Source organism: Leptidea sinapis, chromosome Z, assembly GCF_905404315.1.
Source record: "Leptidea sinapis chromosome Z, ilLepSina1.1, whole genome shotgun sequence".
NCBI classification, from domain to species: Eukaryota; Metazoa; Arthropoda; class Insecta; order Lepidoptera; family Pieridae; genus Leptidea; species Leptidea sinapis.
Window position 1 is genome coordinate 23,349,716 of NC_066312.1, and position 20,250 is coordinate 23,369,965.

At 37.0% G+C, this 20,250-nt stretch overlaps 1 protein-coding gene across 7 annotated transcripts in view; it reads right to left on the bottom strand.

The window, feature by feature from the left end:
* Positions 1-20,250, bottom strand: part of LOC126978704 (insulin-like growth factor 2 mRNA-binding protein 1) — an 89,888-nt gene that overhangs the window by 6,167 nt on the left and 63,471 nt on the right. For 2 of the 7 annotated variants that reach the window (XM_050827726.1, XM_050827724.1), the window contains exons 2-8: positions 6,828-6,998; positions 4,404-4,784; positions 3,073-3,316; positions 2,831-2,984; positions 2,501-2,730; positions 2,327-2,425; positions 2,055-2,204 (exon numbers count right to left, since the gene is read on the bottom strand). In XM_050827726.1, coding sequence (XP_050683683.1) covers positions 2,055-2,204; positions 2,327-2,425; positions 2,501-2,730; positions 2,831-2,984; positions 3,073-3,316; positions 4,404-4,784; positions 6,828-6,998 — 1,429 coding nt within the window. Of the gene's footprint in view, positions 1-1,297; positions 1,391-2,054; positions 2,205-2,326; positions 2,426-2,500; positions 2,731-2,830; positions 2,985-3,072; positions 3,317-4,403; positions 4,785-6,827; positions 6,999-12,569; positions 12,779-20,250 lie in introns of those variants that run through there. The other 5 variants (XM_050827728.1, XR_007732673.1, XM_050827725.1 and 2 more) reach the window with 5 other exon arrangements.

Genomic DNA, 20,250 nt, shown 5'->3' on the forward strand with positions numbered 1-20,250 from the left:
GAGAGAGAGAATGAACATATTACCGTTATTGTGTCATGTTAAGAAACAATCACGCAAATTACGTTGGGCGAGTGCACATGACCGATCGCTGGTCGAATGTAGTGGGATTCCACCAACGTTAAAGTTTTTGCGTTTTGCCCGGGCATACAGAATGATGAATCCAGTTTGGTTAACGTTTTCTTTAATAATAAAGAACTGTTTGTTGGCGAGTTTACGCTCTTATACTACGCTATTCTAGCATGCACCAGCTGTAATCTATACTTCTATACTAATATTATAAAGAGGAAAAATTTTATTGTTTGTTTGTTTGCATTGAATGGGCTCCGAAACTACTGAAACGATTTGAAAAATTCTTTCACTGTTGGAAAGCTACACTAACCCCGGGGACAGGCTATATATTTTTTTTTGAATTAAGGATCCTTACTAAAAGTGTAAAAAAATTACCTAAAATAATTTTTACATCGCGTGTGATGCGAAAAGTATTAATGGCTTTGCAGAACACATAATTATTTGTGAGAAAAGTGTTGCGACAGGGTATTATGTTGAGAGTGTTATATTTTCTTGTATATATATATGTGTACGCAGACGAAGTTACGGGGTATCAGCTAGTAGTTTATAATTTGTTCGTGTTACTATCATGTTATATTATATAATGAATATAAGCACATAATATTACTTAGTTATTATTTCATGAGAATAAATTCTACATATGTGAGTACATACCTAACTCTATAAACACATCTTTTTAAATATTTATAAGCCTTACATGGAGACACTAAGGAAATGCTCTTTTAATTTATTCTTAATCACTACTTTATTCTTCTTTGATCATTAGATACTGAAGTTTAGGCACAACATATTCCCGTATCTTTTCCTGAAGTAATTAATTACTTTTAGTATTGATTACATTTTCCCCCTATTTAATGCTCCTTAAATTATCCCTCATTAATAGGGTTTTTAAACCTATCGAAATAATAATTTTCTGTTGTTATTATATCTTCTTTACTACTTAATGATATAATTTATTGATCTTTAATATATTTTCGTATTTCTTTTTAATTATTAGTTATAGTAGTCTAATTTGAATATTTTCAATATCACGTTGGTAAGTCTTAAACTTTTTTTTGCTACATATTAGTGTAATTAAAACCATTCCACCACACCAAGCATCCATCAAGTCATTCAGAGATCACAGTAGTAACCAAGTCCGCCAAAAGAGAAGTACACAAAGAAAATACACAGCTGATGACAAATCATTGAAACATTCGCAGTCGGTCCAAAATATGAGTTGACTCACCTGTACTTATACCAGGTTCTCGCGGATAAGTAAAGGACAGACGAGGCTCAAGAAGCAACGTTGGTCGTCGCTTCACCCCGCGTCGGGCGTCTGCTACAAAATGTCAACATTATTATGCCACAGTGAGTCGTCGCCTCCGCCATAATCCACAACACTTCGCTCTGCGACGCTTTTAACTCGTAATTAAACAACTTATCGCATCTGTTAATATTCCTTGGAAAAGTATCTTCGACCATATCGTAAACGGACGGACTTGGTACTACACAAGCTTCCCAATACAGTCTTACACACACATCCTCAAAGTACATTACACACGCTTCCTAATATACAGTCTTACACACACACACACACATTCTCAAATTACATTATTATATTATGCTCTATTTGATATATACATAGATACACAAAACAGTAAATAAAAGTGCGCACGAAGATTAAATAACATCGCAATTATGCAAATTACAAAACTAGTACTTATTTAACAAATCTAAAAAGTTTACAGTAATACATTATGTTACATAAACTAAGTTCTTCAATAAATATAATAAGTAGGTACTTGTAACGAATGTTTGAAATCACCAATTGCATAAAATATCGACAATAAAATAGCTTAAATTATGACAATAATCAGAACTAGAACCAAATAAATATGAAGCCAGAATTATACAATTTGTTCAACTAAAACATGGTTTACTATTCTCCTAGTAAGGACCTAGAAAGGGATAAACGGTGGGGAAACGTGTGTGAAGCAACATACCTGGACGCTGTAGAAGGGCCCCACAATGTGCACAGTTGTCTCGTGATCCGACGCACTGGGCAGCGCCTGCTCGGGCAACTTGATCAGCGAGCCGGTCACGCGTTGCAGCTCACGGACGTTCTGGCCACCCTTGCCGATGATGCGCCCCACCTGACACCAATAACATTTAACAACTAATTCTAAAGTGAGCCAGCTGCTCGTCTTGACCGCCTGTGACGGATAGAAAGTCAAATAAATTCATGATCAAAACCACTAAGTGGATCTCTACAGACCTGCGAAGAAGCGACAACAATTTCGACGGTGAGTCTCACATCATCGGATCCCGACATGAAGCCCTCCTCTCGCATCTTCTCAAAGATAAGATATTGCGCCTAGAACATAAAGCAGTCACGTCAGTTTGCTCGCATCTTCAGCTGTCGTCAACATAATATAGTGTTGCGGCTCACCTTCCACTGCGCCTCGGGGCTGCCCACAATCGTCACCTTGCGCTCCTGAGCAGCAGATGCTGCCATAGCCGCGGCCGCACCGGCTCCCTCCGCCTTGTCTTGTTCCAACGGCGCGATCTTCACAGACGCGTTACTAAATCGGATAATGTTACGGATGTGCGATCCCTTCGTGCCGATGATAGCGCCCACCGCGTTGTTCGGTATATACAGGTATGTGGTTTCCTGTGCATCCAACAAATACTTACTAATAATTATCGAATAGTTTAACAAATCAATCATAAAATATCTACTGAAATACCGATACATCCGATGCGCGAGAGTTGGTAGTTACCTGGGAGTCACCAGCGCCCTGCTGCGCTCCTTGCGAGCCAAGCGGCGCATAGATCGGCGGCGGGAACGGGGGTGGGGCGCCGCAATAGCCGCGTGTGGACATCATCGCCATTGGGTGCAACCCCGGGAACATTATGCTCTGAGGTGCAAGCACCTGAAATCATTGGAACCATTACAGACTCCCACAAATATTAACTAAAACAATGCTTGCTATGTCTAGTAGTATCAAAGTATAGGTTTACCTGCAGATCATTCTCGTAGCTCTGGCGCAACTTGGCGGATATCTGCGACTCGGCCTTGGCCATGTTCTCAATGCTGCCCTTCACGGTGATGATGCGCTCGAGGTTGAAGCTGTTGATGTCATTTATGGAAGACACGGTGATTTTTGTGTCTGTCTCCAGCATGATACGCTTTATTGTGTTGCCGCCCTTGCCGATGATTCGCCCAATCAGGTTATTATGGGCTAAAATCTTCAGACAAATCTCCCTGGTAAATAGAAAATTGAATAAATAACTATCTAAGAAATGTAGCACTCTGATGGACAAGTATTAATAGTCTGTCTCATAAGGATGAGCAAAGAAATAAAATATCATCGTCCAAACATAAGGAAATTTCCTGGCCTAGTTGTGAAAACTCTTTTTACTATGTTTAGCAAAGATACAAACGATTAAAAATAGGTAAGTAACATGAAAGAGTGACCCTAATTCACGCTACCAAATAATTAGTTCAACATACAGCATATTTTTGTGTCGGATATGTAACGACTTATGAAAGCCAAGTCAAGAAAAGTCTTATAACAATTAGTTCCCTTATTTTTGTTACAAGAACGTGACAAAAATTAAACTACTGTCACGTTATTTCGTATTAGAAACGTCAAACGGAATTAGAGTGCAAGGTTGCCAAACTGACAATTCATCAAGTAGATAAAGAAAAGGGTGAAGTGATTGTGAAACGCAATCTGATTTATTGGCCATTGAAATATCTAGCCTATAATAATTTGCTACTTGTACATTGTGAGCAGGTCACCTGAGAAGCCGACAGACACATGCCTCTAGTACTATATCGTATTTGACGTTTGTAAAGAAAAAATTTAAAATATACAAATAGATTGGTGGATTTGTATATCATATATGATACATATTAGTTAACTGTATTCGGTTGCGTCATCGTGTTACGAACCGAATGGCAATTCGCGATCACATTTGGTTTAGCAATATTGTACGTATATTGAGTACCTACGACATGTAGCTTCGTGATTTACGATACGATTGAATAGGATATGCGAGTGACCCAACACGCAAACAATTTTTAAACGTGAGACTTTGCCACATTATATTTGCAACTTTCAACAACCACACTAGGCAAGCCCATTGCTGTATTGCGGCAAAACACGTTGCTACGACCAAGAATTTCACATCCAAAAGCCCTATTCACTTGACACAATCTGGAGATCGGATCCGAGACCTTAAGCACAGCAGATCACATTTTATAAGCGAAGTCACAGAGGCAATCATTTACCCGTTCCGTCACTAATTTCCATTTAAAAGAAGTAAATTACATATATAATATATACCCCTTATTAGTATTGTTGGCCTCCTGCTGCATAACCTCGAGGATGCGCTTGCAGGCATTGGTGCAGTTTTCCGGGTTGCCATAGATTGTGATGGCCTTCTCCGAGGAGCCCACGTTGTCCTTGCGGTGCACGTCGACGCGCGCGCGGCTCTGCTGAGTAATGAGGCGGATGGTGCTCCCCTGGCGGCCGATGATGGCGCCCACCATGTCGCTCTGCACCAGCAGCCGCAGCGGGAAGTCCGTGGGGCGCGCGCCACCGGCGCCGGGGCCGCCGCGCCCGCCACCTGGCCGCCCACGGCGACCGCCGCGCGGGCCCGAATCAACTCCCTCCACTTTCATGGCGCGACCCTCCACCTCGTATCCATTCAGCAAGTTTATGGCTCTGCAACATGACGCGCTCATATTATACGCCAGGTAACCCGCGTCAAACAATCAAGAATAGCTTCCAGGTTATTTTTACTGAACATAATTATTTTAAATCTTTGCAATGCTGAAAACGGTTCCAATCATTGTTTAGACAAATTGCAGCCTTCATAAATAAAGCCAGTTTTTTAATGAAAATCTCTACGATGAAACTAAACATCTTTTAAGAGTAGGTAGCTAGGGTAGGGCGGGGCTAGTTGAGCATAGGGGCGAGTTGGGCAATCGAAATATCTCGGAAACCAATACGAAACTATACACCGCTCGCAGAAACTTCAGAAAGCGAAAAGAAAGCATCGACACAGCGTTGATACACGTAAAGGTTCTGCGTATAATAATTAATTCTAACAGTTTATTCATAATCTCACCTTTGTCTAAAATTTCGGGGTGGGGTTAGTTGAACTATAGTTGCTCAACAAACATGGATTCAGTGTATCAGACATTTAGAATGTGCATAAGACAGGAGTATCCACTGTGCTGAAACGAAATAATATTGTAGCTGGGAAGTTTAAAGTTTACCAGAAGAGAAACATACATACAACATCAAGTTTGCAGAAAATGGGCTCATACAAAATGTGTGCCTGGTGCTGATCTTACTTCCATTTGTGGCAATTGCAACAGTGACATAAATTCATTATTTAATGAATTTAGTTTTGTCGTTTTGCCCATAAAAATTATAAATAAAAGATGATTATCAAAAAAAATGGATTTCGTGGCTACTTAACATTGAATCCATCTGAGAGCTCGATTTCCTCATATCCTTGCTCAAAAGTGATACTGAGGTAAGGTACATGGGTGATCCCATGGAGTATTTTAAACAGCTGTAACTCTAAACTCAACTAGCTAGAAATAATTACTATGAACACTTTTGCTAAGAGATATATTAGTAATGATCAATATGCAGAACAACACATCGTTGTTATCGTTGAGGAGCTATAGCCGCTCAAGTAAAAGATTGCTCCACTAACCCCATCCTACCCTACTGCGCTACTTGACACCCCATTATTAACTTTATTCACATTAATTATTATTAAATAACAGTTTCTATTAACGTTTCCACCAAATGATTAGGACTAATAATTACAATTACATATATCTTTACAAATTTAATAAAATATTGACTGAATGATAACACTTATATTTCGTATTTAACTGTTTATTTTATTGTCAAATGCTTATCAAAATAACCCAACGAGAAGAGTCGCAAGCGCTCTATAATTTATTTGTTGAATGAGGTGTAATCAGTAGTAAAGATCGGTGGAGTTTGTGTGTGTGTGTACATTGTGCAATAATCATGCAGTAGTGACGCAATCAATATAATATATTAATTGCTACAACAGCGAGTTATCATAACAGACATGCCACTCATTAAAAGTATTAGTATGATGCTGAAAAAGGAAAATTAAGATAGTATTATTACAATGTAAACATTCTAAATATCATTGAAATTTATAACATGTATATGAATGAATATTTACGTAAATACATAACAAATCTTATATAAAATTATAGATAAGCATATGATAGTTAAATTCTATTTAATTATACAGAACAGACGTCAAATTTTTAATATTAATTTCCCAAAATAAAAAAGGGTGTAACGTAGTCAAGACGCTCATGCAATATCAATCGTAAAATGAGAAATGGACAAAGTAAAAGAAAATGAAACACGCACCACATTTCCATGCACTAACTAACGGTGCTATATATACCTTTTGACTTGCCAGAATATGCCAAAATTTTTACATTATTTATCCTGAATGTGTCCATGTGTAGCACTGTCCTAATACAAAATCCTAACGTCAATTCTTACCAAAAAAGTCTTACGCTACGTTAACATCAAGTTTCCAGCAACATGTCAAACTAATTTATGTACAATGCTAGCTAGATGCGGGCTATTGAACGCGATAGCATTGTTGGTGACATGTTGTTGTGAAAGTTTTGACGTTAGTTAGGATGTCGTTGGTGGATGGTGCAAGGTGCTCTGTATAATGTATGTACTCACTGCTGCGCCTGGTCCGGCGTCTCAAACGTGATGTAGACAGCCTGGCAGTTGGGGTCGCGCGAGTGCGCCTTGTCGCACTGCTGCACGTTCCCGTATGTCGCCAGCAGAGGCTCGATGTTGTCGAAGCGCACGTGCAGCGGCAGCCCGCTGATCAGAACCTTCGACGAACGGCTGTGACAACCGACCACGCATCACGTCAGCCAACATACATAACATCGCGACAGTGCACTAATATAAACTTATAGGCCGCACACCCTACCAAAACATTTTTACCTTCGTACACACGTTGCATTCAATTTTCTTAAGAAACAGAGTGAAAAACACAGCAGGTAATTTTTATTCAGGGTGTGTGTGTGTGTGTGTGTGTGTGTGTGTGTATGTAGGTATGTGTGAACCTCTTATAAGTTTTGAAAATTTGAATACAATTCGGACCGGTAGATTTTAAGAAATCTAAAAAAAGGTACGTAAAAATTAAAAAAAAAACTCCAAAAACAAATAGGTCAAAATCGTCAAGTACAATTTATAGCATAGGTATTGTACTAATATAGAAGTTGCAGGGATGGCCTTTAGGGTCAACCGTTTTTCTGATTTTATTTTCTGAGAAATTTCAACCTAATATCCCTAGCTGGACCCAGTGTTAATGTACATCGCAAGTGTGTGATAATGTAACAAATACACGTTCGAGACGGGGCATTGTCACCGCGCACACGCATCCGCGCAGAGGCGAGCAGTCACAAAATGGCGGACACCGGACGTGACGTCACGCTCCTCATTCACAACCACACGCGCGCTCTCGGGTTCAACCGCCTGTCCCCCCTCCCCCGTCGCTATCATCGCGACCTCTTACTCCATTACACCTCGATTTACCTAGATTCTCTCACGATTATTTACCGCACATTAACCTCGACTTTGCTAATTCTACAGTCTGCTGCCTACCTGCACCTGCACTTCCGATAAAATTGCTAATTAATTTTAATCAAACAATAGCGAACCAGTTATACATACAACAGGTTACTGTTAAGATTAGAATCCACAGTTATTAACGATATGCTTTTATAACAAAGGTGGCAAACAGTGTATTGATAGATAACACGCTGCGATAACTCACGACCACTAGTTATGTCTACATTGCATTTGCAGTATTAGTAAACTATGGAAATTTACGCTTATCGTATGACTTAACACGGAGAATAATACTAAGTTGAACGTAATTTTTAAATCAACTTTGACAGTTTTATAACTTAGAATTATCTAATAATCCGTTACCCAAACTATTGTAAACAAATATTGTTTTACGTATTAATTAATATCATCGGAAACAGCAGCAGCAGTGCACAATGTTAAACTAAAACAAAGCAAAACGTTAGTGTTTTAGGTATACATTGTTATGAATCGAATACAATAATAAAATATATTTCTCGGATGTTATCAAATACTGTTCAATGATATATAAACTAGATCTCGAGTATGTATTAAACATGACTCAATCCGCCCATCCCATAACGCCTAGGGTCAAATATACAGGAGGGGCGGAGACAGGCACTATTCAACCCTAACCAAACTATGCGCTCCCTGCCTAGGCTACATACAGCACGCAGCTACTGTGCAGGGTGGTACCTAGATGCTATGTACCTACATAGCGACCTATCGGCGCGACTCACTTGCCCCGATTTGTCGATAAAGGCCCACTCATCCGTTCGTTTTAATAATATTTGTATGCATAGGGCAAATCGAATCACATCCATTATTTTATTTGGAAATAACTTAAAACACTCATTACTTCACTAAATTCTCTCAAGCCCTGACATTCTCTTCAATAGTCAAAAAATCGAATTAGAATTCTTATTCTATATGATTTTTAAAATTTAAAATAAAGTCGAAAATTATACACGGCCATCCTTCTCACTACAATATTGTTTTACGTACTAGTCTACCTTGCATTTTTCTTTCTGCCGGTGACCCCACAAGTAATGCTTGCAGTCTAGCCCACTTCGTGTCACACACGAATTACAACCAAAACATACCATAGTTGTGTCGACATTTCAATCAGCTAACGGCCGTTTAAATTCCTAGGTTCTAATTACTAGATGTAGACAAATTTATCCTTTTACGCTTTTTTATTTCTTAATAACCTATCGACAGATAACACTTTTTACCGAAGTTGTCTATGTATCGTTGTTGAGGGGACGGATAGTCTATTAGTAGAGATAAGGATCTCACTGAGGTTGTTCTCCCTTGCATTTCAATAAAAGCTTCAATATAGGTAATGAAATATCTTTGCAGTGATGATAGTGATAGAGAATAATTCCAAATTATAATAGGTTGTGATGGAAGCAGTGGCAGTGATACCGATAACATATCGTTAGAGATGAAATATATATGCTGCTGATATTGAGTCTATTTTTGTGAGAATGAGCTGTTTGGGCAATTTAAGTATGAAAATTTTGTATATAAAATCATTCAGAAAACCGTTTTTGTTTAATTTTTAACACAATAACTTGAGAACAACGACTGTCAGGTCAGTAGTTGAATATATTTCGTGTAATGCTAAGTAATACTATGGTATACCCAAATTTGTTAGCATCGACTGGCAGTGTTTCGCACCCGTGGCACACCTGTATTGAAAAAAAGTACACTTCAGCTCTACGACGGTCGCCGTGACGAACGCGAACACAAACCGGTTCGATCCGGATTCGTACGACAGTACGCGTGACCACTACTACTCGTGTACTACTTAGCAGCGTGACTACTATCTCCCATTCACTGTTTCGACCGCTGTGCACTATCATCCGCTTCCACGTGGCACATTTAAATATAAATAAATACACGATAAAATTTGATGCGAACGAACTATCGCACGCTACGTTGCACTCGTCACACCACAAACAACACAGGCATCCGAAATCAACTAGCATTTTGAGACAACATATTATGGCCCTCCTGCTTAATTTATAAAAAAAAAATGTGATTGCTACTATAGATTTAGGATCGCTTGACGGAAATCGGTCATAACTTAACATAAACTTGACTTCGCTAAGTTGTAAATAAGTTTATGCGACTTATAACAGTAACAAGTTTTACAATTCATTGTATTAAAGAATATAACAGTACAAGTAGGTATTGTGAACTACGTTGCCAAAGATGCAGAATTATGAAACACGGCACATGTATTTAGCAGCTCACATAGTCTATCTAACATAACAAGGTACATAATATTAAAATATTAATTATTTACTAGCTGACAGACGTTCTGTAAATAGAAAAAAAAATGGATATACTATCCTTAATAGATTAGAGACATAATATATCTATATATATGTATGGCATATTATGCCATCGCGGACTTTTCTGTAGACATATTCACATATACAAAAAAATATAGAAAAACTTATTATTATACAAAAATCTTCCTGGAGAACCACGCCATCTATTGGTGAAAGCAGCTTGAAAATTCAGTGCTGTAGTTTTTAAGTATGTCGCGAACAGGCAGACAGACAGACGTGGCAAAGGACTGTTTTATATGTGAAGCTCGTCGAGGGTGAAATTGCAAGTTTTAGGGGGTTTCGCGAAAGTCTATACAAACAATTAAATTTGATTAAAATGAAAATACTTAGTGGACAGAGGTGAAGTATCAATGAAAATTATTAATCTTACTAATACTTTATAGGCGAAAGTTTGCAAGTAGCGGGAGAAACGATTTGGCTGAAAGTTGGATGACTTATAGCTTGGATTGGGACATGGCTAAATTTTATTATTTTAAATATGTTGGAACGTTCTAGTGAACAAACCGCATTTTCTATGTAACTATGGGAAATGTTTGAACCTGAACAGCTTTTGATACCGACCGAATCAAGACCTTTCCATCAATATATTTTGGGGGTGAAATATAGAATATATATATATATATATATATATATATACATAGATTATACATTACTTTATTATTATTAAAATAATTTATTTTTAATTATATTCTAAATGCTTCTTTATCAGGAGATTAAAACACTTTTAATTTTATATAAAAGAATTTAGTATTTTTTTAGATGAATATACTGAGTTACTACTACCTACTATTAGTACACTAATTCAAAGTATCGCTGAAAATAGTGCGCAGTGCTGTTTCATAACTACGGCCGTATTATCACAGATAATCCTGAGTCGATGACCTATATTTCCTGCACCGCACAGGAACTCTCCAATATTAATTCAATCACTATATCTAAATACGTTCTTACCCGGTTTGTTTTGTACTAATATCGAAGTCTATTAAATGTATCATGTTAGCGTTTTATGAAATATTTTGATTCGTTCTTTTAAACCTTAATATATAGATATGAAGAGAGAAGGACAAGATCTAATTAAAGAGCGAATAGTTTATTTCACATGTTTCCATATTACCACATTGTATATTATGTGCAATCATAGATGATTATTTTAACAGTTAATTAGATCAATTAAATTGCAATAATAGCTGAAAATACGAATAACGCAAAAGTAAACCTTCCCTTCAGAATGAGCACAGAGAGAATGAAAATAAGAGCCGCCAACTGCTCTTAGATTCATATCAATTAAAGTATCACGTACCATACGACTAATTGCCTCTTCAGACATTTTATGTTATAAAATGCTCGACTGCCAAGAAAAAACATTATTTTTGGGTTTTTGGATGAATAAAGGAATAATAATGAATTTTTCACGCAAAATATTTTTTTGTAACACTAGGCAGGCCCTTTAGGTGCGATATCAAACAAGATAACCGGCTCAATAATTATCCTATGATAATTCCCTTGTCACATTCTTTAATTAATAACAACGCGATGAAGTGCTTTTCAATCACTTGCAATTTGAACAGTCTAACAAACACACAAAACAAGTTTGTTACCTTTAAAATTTTATCGTGTTACTAACTTGTTGAATGTCTACTGGCCTGTTTTGTTGAATTGAGATCAATTTATATTATTTACGCCTTTTATCATATTATTTCACCATTCATTAAAATATTGTTATCATTCTTTTTATTTATTTTTTTATATAATAAGCGTTAGTTTTTTTTTTAACAAAAAATCAAAATCTGTAGTAATTTAAAATGATCAAACGATATTTGGGAGCAAATTTAATCAACAATATTAACTTCTATACCTTTCTGCTACCAACATATATACCGACTTTAATAGAACCATTATAGAACTTTAGATAAGCAACAAAAATCACTGTGTGAACCCGTTATAACAATGGATTATCCTTAGCTATATTTTCCCGGGACCAACTTTGCAAAAAGTGAAGTGCCAGTTGAGAGCTATGATTATTAAAGCTTATGCAACGTACATATTATGTTTCCCAGTTACAACATGTACGGTCATTGACTGATAAGTGGCCGATGGCGACGCGAACGCATAAGCGTTAATTTTCGACAATAGTTCCTTCATGAACCTAAAATACTCATTCCAAGTTTGTACTACGAACAACATTATCTCTACACCCCTAAATATAACAGATTTCGAAGTGAAGCCTGCATAAATGAATTTAATGCCTGCCTTTTTTCGCGCTGACTCACAACAATACAAAATAGCTGCTAGGCATACCAGTCGCCGGCGCCGCCATTTTCTTTACACACCACGTGTTTATGTGCAAATGCTCGACTAATAAATATCAATATAGTATATTAAATTTATTATATGAAATACTGACATCTAAGGAATGTAAGGGAGAGAAGAGACTTGCAACAGTTTCTAGAAATCGTACCTCTGATTTATATTGAGAATTCCGTCGACATCCATGGCAGCGCTTGGTCGGATAGTCATACCCTCGAGGAATATAAAAATAATACACTTTAAACACAACTTTGTAATTGTTACAGCAATGTGTATAGTTTTTTTAGGAATGTTTGGCGGCTAAAAACTTAAATGCCGCCACAGCCCACGAGCGCTGCTCAATTACTGGTTACTGGTTGAATGACGACTGGTTGACTGAGGAGTGGCGGAGGGGAGGTAGTTCACCGGGCGCGGAGCGGCCACAGCGCGCCTAGTTTTGTTGGCTACAGACTAGACCCGAATGAATAGCTTTAGGCGTTTCAATTTTATTGTTACGTTGTTCTGTACATAATAAATAAAATACTTTTTTTTAAGAATTTTAAAACTTAAGATTTATCAATCTACATTTTATAGTTGATTGTCAAAATATTATGGTTAGGTTCAAAAAAATTCAAAAAAAAAATTAAATTCAAATATAATATATTTCAATATTCAAATTTAATTTGTGACAAAACTTAAGATTTATCAATCTACATAAAAATAATCTAATAGATACTTAGCAACTGTAGTTAATCTACCAACTATAGTTAGCTAACATTAAGTTAATTTTTTACCTCCTGAGAAACTTAAAATATATAGATATAAAAATTCTAATTAGTTATTCATTATTTTAATTTGATTTCTGAACGATCTCCTGTCCCACATCAAAGAAAAATCAAAATAGTTTTTATTTAATTCCGAGTATTTTCATATTTATTGACCTTTTAAACCTTCTCTGAACTTCCACAAATAATTCAAGATCAAAATTTGCCAAATTGATCCAGCCGTTCTCGAGTTTTAGCGAGACTAACGAACAGCAATTCATTTATATATATAGATATACATAGCTATATATATATCTTCGTTGGTTAAAAAATATTCGTGTGATGCTAGATTTTGAAGCTATGAAAAAACAGTAGAATTACCTAATAAAAAAAGTAAGTTAACCGTACACAATGTAATTTTATTTATTGAACGCTCGAAAATCTAGAACTGCAATTTGAGTCGAGTAGAAAATCTATCTCATTGATATTAATTTTATAAAGTTGGGACAAAAAATTGTAGACAGTGAGGTACGTAATAATTATTGATAATTTTTTTATACAAACTACCATATTGTTAGGTATAAAGAAGACACAAAGGCAAGAGATCAAAACATTCATAGATTACGCTAGGTCTACGTCAGTTCGAGCAGCTCTGGAAATCTGGTGAAATTGTTCGAGCTGATACGGCGCTCCAGGAGAGAGAGATGTGAGCATTAACTCTGAGCAGTTTCTTTTGGATCCAAATGGCCTTTAATATGGAAAGAGGAAAGATGTCGACACCATACCTATATCAACGCCCAGAAAACAACGTGCAGGGCCTTCCTTGCACGGTTCATTGTATGGCATAGGTGGTAGTAGTAGTACATGGCTAGAATTGTCCTTGAAAACCATACTGTGTAGGATCCAGATGACAATGATAATTTTGTGGCGTGTGGTGCGATGGTGAAATTCGGCGGCCTTGCCGTCAGATCAAACAGCTCTTAGGATTTCTCTCCGTTATAAGTGCATCAATGACTACGGGATGCAGTGCAGACGGACCTGTGTATAAAAGTGAAAACAGCCGCCCATTCGCAAAGACAAGAGATACATTGCCAGCCAGTTCTTCAAGTGAGTTTGCCAGATTACTGTTAACATAACGTGATACTATGATATACTTACATCATATTTTATTCGTCTAGACTGTGACAGCCACGGAACAGAAAAAACTAGTGGAAGTGGCATGTGGGCGTTACCCTGTCGCCACTATTGTGTACAAATGTACTGCCTACACGAGGCTCAAGTGAGACCAATCGTTTGATGTCAAGTGAAGCATAATTAGCTTAAATACAAATATGCCTTATTGTGCCATTTTTGACTGTAGAAATCATAGCCGCAATAAAATACGTCCAACAAAGGGATTTCCTATCATCAATTATCATAATTTTCCGATTTAAATTCACTTAATATTTTTTATGTGTTGTGAAAAATATACAATTAAAAATGAACCATAACATTATGACGTATGATTCATTTAGCTTTACGTTTAATCGATGTAACTAATGTTAGAATAATTATTTGTATGCATGTACTTATCGATATAATTTTATCGAAATTAATTTTATCTTTATAAATTGTATTCAAGGTTTGCTCTTTTCCATGCATCATGCGATAAGGGTGTAAGTAAGCATTATGGTTGTGGTAATTGTGTACAAGAGAGACTATGATGAATTCAAATTAATAGTTTTAATTGTTTCTTTGGTATAGGCTAATAATTATTTTACAAATTTTGTAAGATTCTGGTGCGACATGCTCCATACGAAATTTTTGAAATAATATTCTGACGCTTAGTGCCGCGCAGTGCAAGCGCTGCACAGCGCCGCGCTAATGCGTTTCGGCCTTTAGATCGAAAACCATGAATCCTGGGAATGTTTGCAATCATTGCAGCATGTACATCATATTATAAAATATCATATGACTAACAAGATTATTAATACTTCATCAGTACTTATAGCTTCTCTTTTTATTAAGCATTCGTTACTGCTTGTTTTTGAAATATTCTTTCTGCACGCGTATTACGTATGGAAGCAGTACGGTTTATAACATCTCATTTCTTACTGGCCCCTTGGGTTTATACAGAACGACGATATTTATAAAAAAAAACTGTTATGTTAGAATGTTTTATGCGTGTATTGCTTCCCAGGTAAATATATTAATGATTATGTAACTTTCAAAGACTTTTCGTGTATGCTGTCTTGATTATATTTGAATTGAGCTAAATATTGTCCATCCTTTTTAATAAAACTATAAGTAACTAAGAAAAAATATTGGCCTTTTATTATTTTAACTTACGACGTACTTTATCGGTAATATACTTTATCAACCCTGATTACTAGTTTTCACGAACCCATCGTTTTGTTTATTCATTTTTGTACAACACTAGGTATTTTAACAGAAGTCAAATCTATGGTTATAGAGTTCCTATTACTTTACTATTAAGTGTTCATATGTTATTCTTCTCAATTTAAGAAAAAGTTCTGAGGTTGTAACAATCACTAAGAATATGAGATTAGCTTAGTTGTATTAAGTTCGAATTTGATGTAAATAAATTTGTAGTTTAGTCTTTTCGTGATTGTGAATTGAGGCCTATCATAAAGCCAGAATTAAGTGTGTGTATTACATATTTAATCGATTAATGTGTTAGTTTGGCGACATCGGTTTCCATAGTAAAATGACATGATGATGATGTTCTGTGGTGACAGCTGTCAAAACGTCGAAAAAAAAATGAGGAGACTGACAACACAAGTACACAACCACAAAGTGACATACAAATTGCACACACACTAACTTAATAAACCTGGTCTGTTTTCATCGGTTGTCTAGCTGCAAGAGGTTCTATCTAGACGTATAAACTAAATTACCTGAGATGTGAAAATAAATTATAGGTGGCACCGTTCAACGACACCGCTCAAAAATCGTGCCCCATATCTTATTTGTATACTAGACGACATTCTAAGTCACTGTACAGGTTTTCAAACGTTATGTTCCACAATAGATCTCGTCATCATTATGCATAATAATCTGTCCAAAAACAGGTTTAGAGGTCATGTTCACTGTCCGAAAAAAATTTAGAGTAAAAATGAAATGAACGTCATGAACACTGATGGCTGACAGGCAATATCGGGTCAAAGCGAAGAGGTATTTCACATTTAATATTTATATTTATAGTATATCATTATTATATTTTTATATAGGTATTTCACAACGTTAAACGCTTCTAAAGTTGCATGTCCTTGAAGTGTAATCTTTCTCAGTCCCCAATATTCAATGCATCTCTCGTATTCGAGCAATGAATGAGCATCAAACAACAGTCTTCAAGTTGGCGTAATAAAGGCGACTCGAATGGAATCCAACACGAAAGCCGCCTCTCTCCAGTACTCACTTCCGGCGTCCGTATATTTCGTAAAAATAAAAAGACAAGCCTATTCAAATCGCACTACGGCCGTGGGGCCGGCACGCGCTCGCGAACATCTGCCGACAGGTGCACCGTTCACGTCTCACCACACCACAGCCCGTCAACATGGCATGATACAATCAAACCGCACCAGATGGATCCAATCAAACAACAAGAGATACGCACCGACTGCGTCATTAATAACGACATTTTATTCCTCATCAGACGTCACATTTAAACTAAAATCACAAATCTCATGTAGCTCAAGTAAATGACACATGAATGTCAAGTTTTTCCTCTTAAGATTTACCACCACTTAGGAAAAGGATGAGCTTTAATGAGATTTGGCAAGAAACTCATTGCAACTACAAATAGTACCCGCTCACGAGCATGGACAGACACGGAACAGCCATCGCCTGCCTCGACCATATATTTTAGGGAACGGCCCGCCCCACGTCACCGCCACATGCAGTGGACATTGAAGCGAGCGTGACAGTCACGAGAATTCAACCAATTAAAAGAATGTTCACGTACATATTATGCAATGCTCACTAAATACTTCTGCCTATAATTTTACTACTTAGTATAAATTAGAAATTATTTCAAATTAATTAAAATTTAAAGTTATTAATATTATATTTTTATTATCATTAATTAAAAAGCTCATAGGGCATATCCAAGCATTCTTATCATTTGAATAATCCTTTAAATTTGGGCTTATTTTATATTGTGGTATCAATATTAATTGTCTTTCATATATCTTTTGTAATTTATTGCCAATTTTATGAAATTTTCAACAACAAACTTTCATAATTGTATTGGTTCAAAACAGTCATAATTTTAAAATTCTTAAATTAGTTATTCAAATATTGTGCCAAAAATATTGTTACAACTGAAAAACTTTACGAAACTTAAACGCCTTTATTATGACGGAAATTTTGATGTTAGATTGGAGGCGTAAATGAAGAAAATCCCGCTGGTAATCATTTGCATATCATCAAAGAAGACATGAAGCTTAGTGCTTATCGTGGATATAATGGATATTATGCTTTAAATCAATCCATACAATTAAAGAGAGCGGCATGACCAAAATGATTGCTGACCAGATACGAAGGTGTTTTGTACCGAAATATCCTTTCCCTATGGAACCAAAACATTCGCACTTGAAGAGCACTAACAACAAGCAAAAGTACAAAGTGTATGCTCCCAAAAGAGCCTAATACCATATACGTGATCGGAAAAGCGCAACGTAGTGTCATCAACCTGCGTCAGTCGTTTGATGGTGGTCGTGGGGGTGTCTCATAAAGTCAAATAATTTCATGTTTTGTGAAAAAATGAGTTAAGGGCTCAGGAGACTGAGGAGACTCAGGAGGCCGGATTGGCGCCAAAACAGCTGAGCGGGCGCGTCTGCGGGCGCGCGGGATGTTGTACTATTAAGATAACAATACACTTTTATTTGTAACTCACAGCTGGACTAGTTGTACCAGCTGCTACTTATTCAGAGTAGACTTAGATCTATCTCGGCTAATTAATAAGACAATAGATGTCTTTGTTATACAATTGTTATGATGTATGACTCGACAATGAGATGCATACGTGGGGCTGCATCAAATGCTGATAGTGGACCTCTGTAATCTCCAATAATACTTCTGTATATTTTCCAGCAATGTGTCCAATGTGTTCGTCAGTCACAGAAAAAACAGTACACGTGTAAAAAAAACGAAAAGTTATAATTACTCGAGGCATAAAAACACAATATATACTGTGCTGCAACCTATTAAAATCTCCGTTCCTCTTGAATTTCAATTAAATAACGTTATACAATTTTGGGAATTAAAATGTGCTGAAATTAAATGATAATATAATATATATTATGTCCACAAAATTTTGAACTTATAATAATCGATCGCGGGTTCAGTCCGGGAGGAAATTTAATTTAATTATTCCCAGAAGTGAGTGGTATACCACCTTTGTATGTACACACCTAGACCAGGCCTGTCTCACGTCCGTAATTGGACCAAGAGCCGACCGCAAAAACCGACGACCACGAAAGATTTAAAATTCAACCTACACGTCCACGACAACCCTAACGTTATCAGAAGAGTTAAGTGAAGTCACGCGATAGAAAGAGAGGCAACTTCTAGGTGAATAAAGATGAAAGTTAATAGCGCTGTGTAATCTGAAATGCACCTTATTGTATGACGGCCAAGAGTCCCTATTTCTTTAATTGATTGTGCGGAATGAGCCTTCTGTATTTGTACTATTACATATTCTTTAAATGTTTAGTTTAAAACTGTGTTTAATGCAATGCAGGCTCCCATTGGCAGTGCAATATTGTTCCAACATTTGGACGCAGCACAACGAAACTTTCTCTAAAAACTGCCGAGCCGAGTTGTGGTATTGTCATTAGCATCGCAGCTTTTCGAGTATCAGAGCACCTCTGACTGGAATATCAAGAAATCTTTTTTAAGGAACCTTTTATCTTAAACTTAAATCAGGCAAGGTAAGCGAAGCTTACGTGTTTAACTCAATTTTAGGATGTTTATTTAGGTATATTTTCCGGTGGGCCCTTTATTGACTGTTGATGCAGTTTCGTCTGTATTAATTAGTTATTTACTAAGTAAATTGAACTTATTCAGACAAAATAACACAATGGAAAATAGTAATGGACTCTGTATCCAAATATTGTACACCTGTAGACTGTAATAGGACGTAAACAATTTACGCCTAGAAGATGCCATAATACGCACTTTGTTTTACGCCTTAATTTATCAAAACAGCTTCTGATAGACCACGCTGTATGATAATAGATGTGTTAATTTTATCGACAGACGGCAGCATTTCAGGCACCAAAGTATACAATAAAATATGTGGTGCCGATTATTCATCAGTCTTATTCCACAGTTATACCAGTTCTTAGAAACGCATTTATAAAACAATAATGACCCGTATCTATCTAACTAGTTTGGCCATAATATCGGGGCAGCCCCGCGCTATTAAAATTAAATATGCTATCAAAAAGTCGAAGGAAACACGCTAAGCTGGATCACTTGGCGTTGCGTAGAGACATCGCTTCATTGTGCGTCTTCTACCGCATTTATCACGGGGAGTGTTCCGAAGAGCTGTTTAACCTGATTCCTGCCGCCTAATTCCAGCTTCGCACGACACGCCACAAGTTAGGATATCATCCCCACCATCTGGATGTGTGGCGGTCCTCCACAGTGCGGTTAACAAGGAGCTTTCTTCCACGTACTACAAACCTGTGGAATGAACTTCCTTGTGCGGTGTTTCCGGGACGACATGGGTACCTACAAAAAAAGCGCGTACACCTTCCTTAAAGGCCGGCAACGCTCCTGTGATTCCTCTGGTGTTGCAAGAGATTGTGGGCGGCGGTGATCACTTAACAACAAGTGACCCGTACGCTCGTTTGTCCTCCTATTCCATAAAAAAAAAGCAGACCAAATCTGGATTCAGCCATGTTCCGGCTAGTCAAATCTCTTGGGGGTGATCATACGTTATGTCGGTAAAGAAGAGCGCTTTTACAACTTTCTCTACTAGAAGATGAAATGTCTCCGCTAAAGCGGAGCGTAATTTCCACATTGTTATTGGACAAGTCTTAATACGCTCCACCTTAGTTGAGACGCACCCGTAAGTCAATC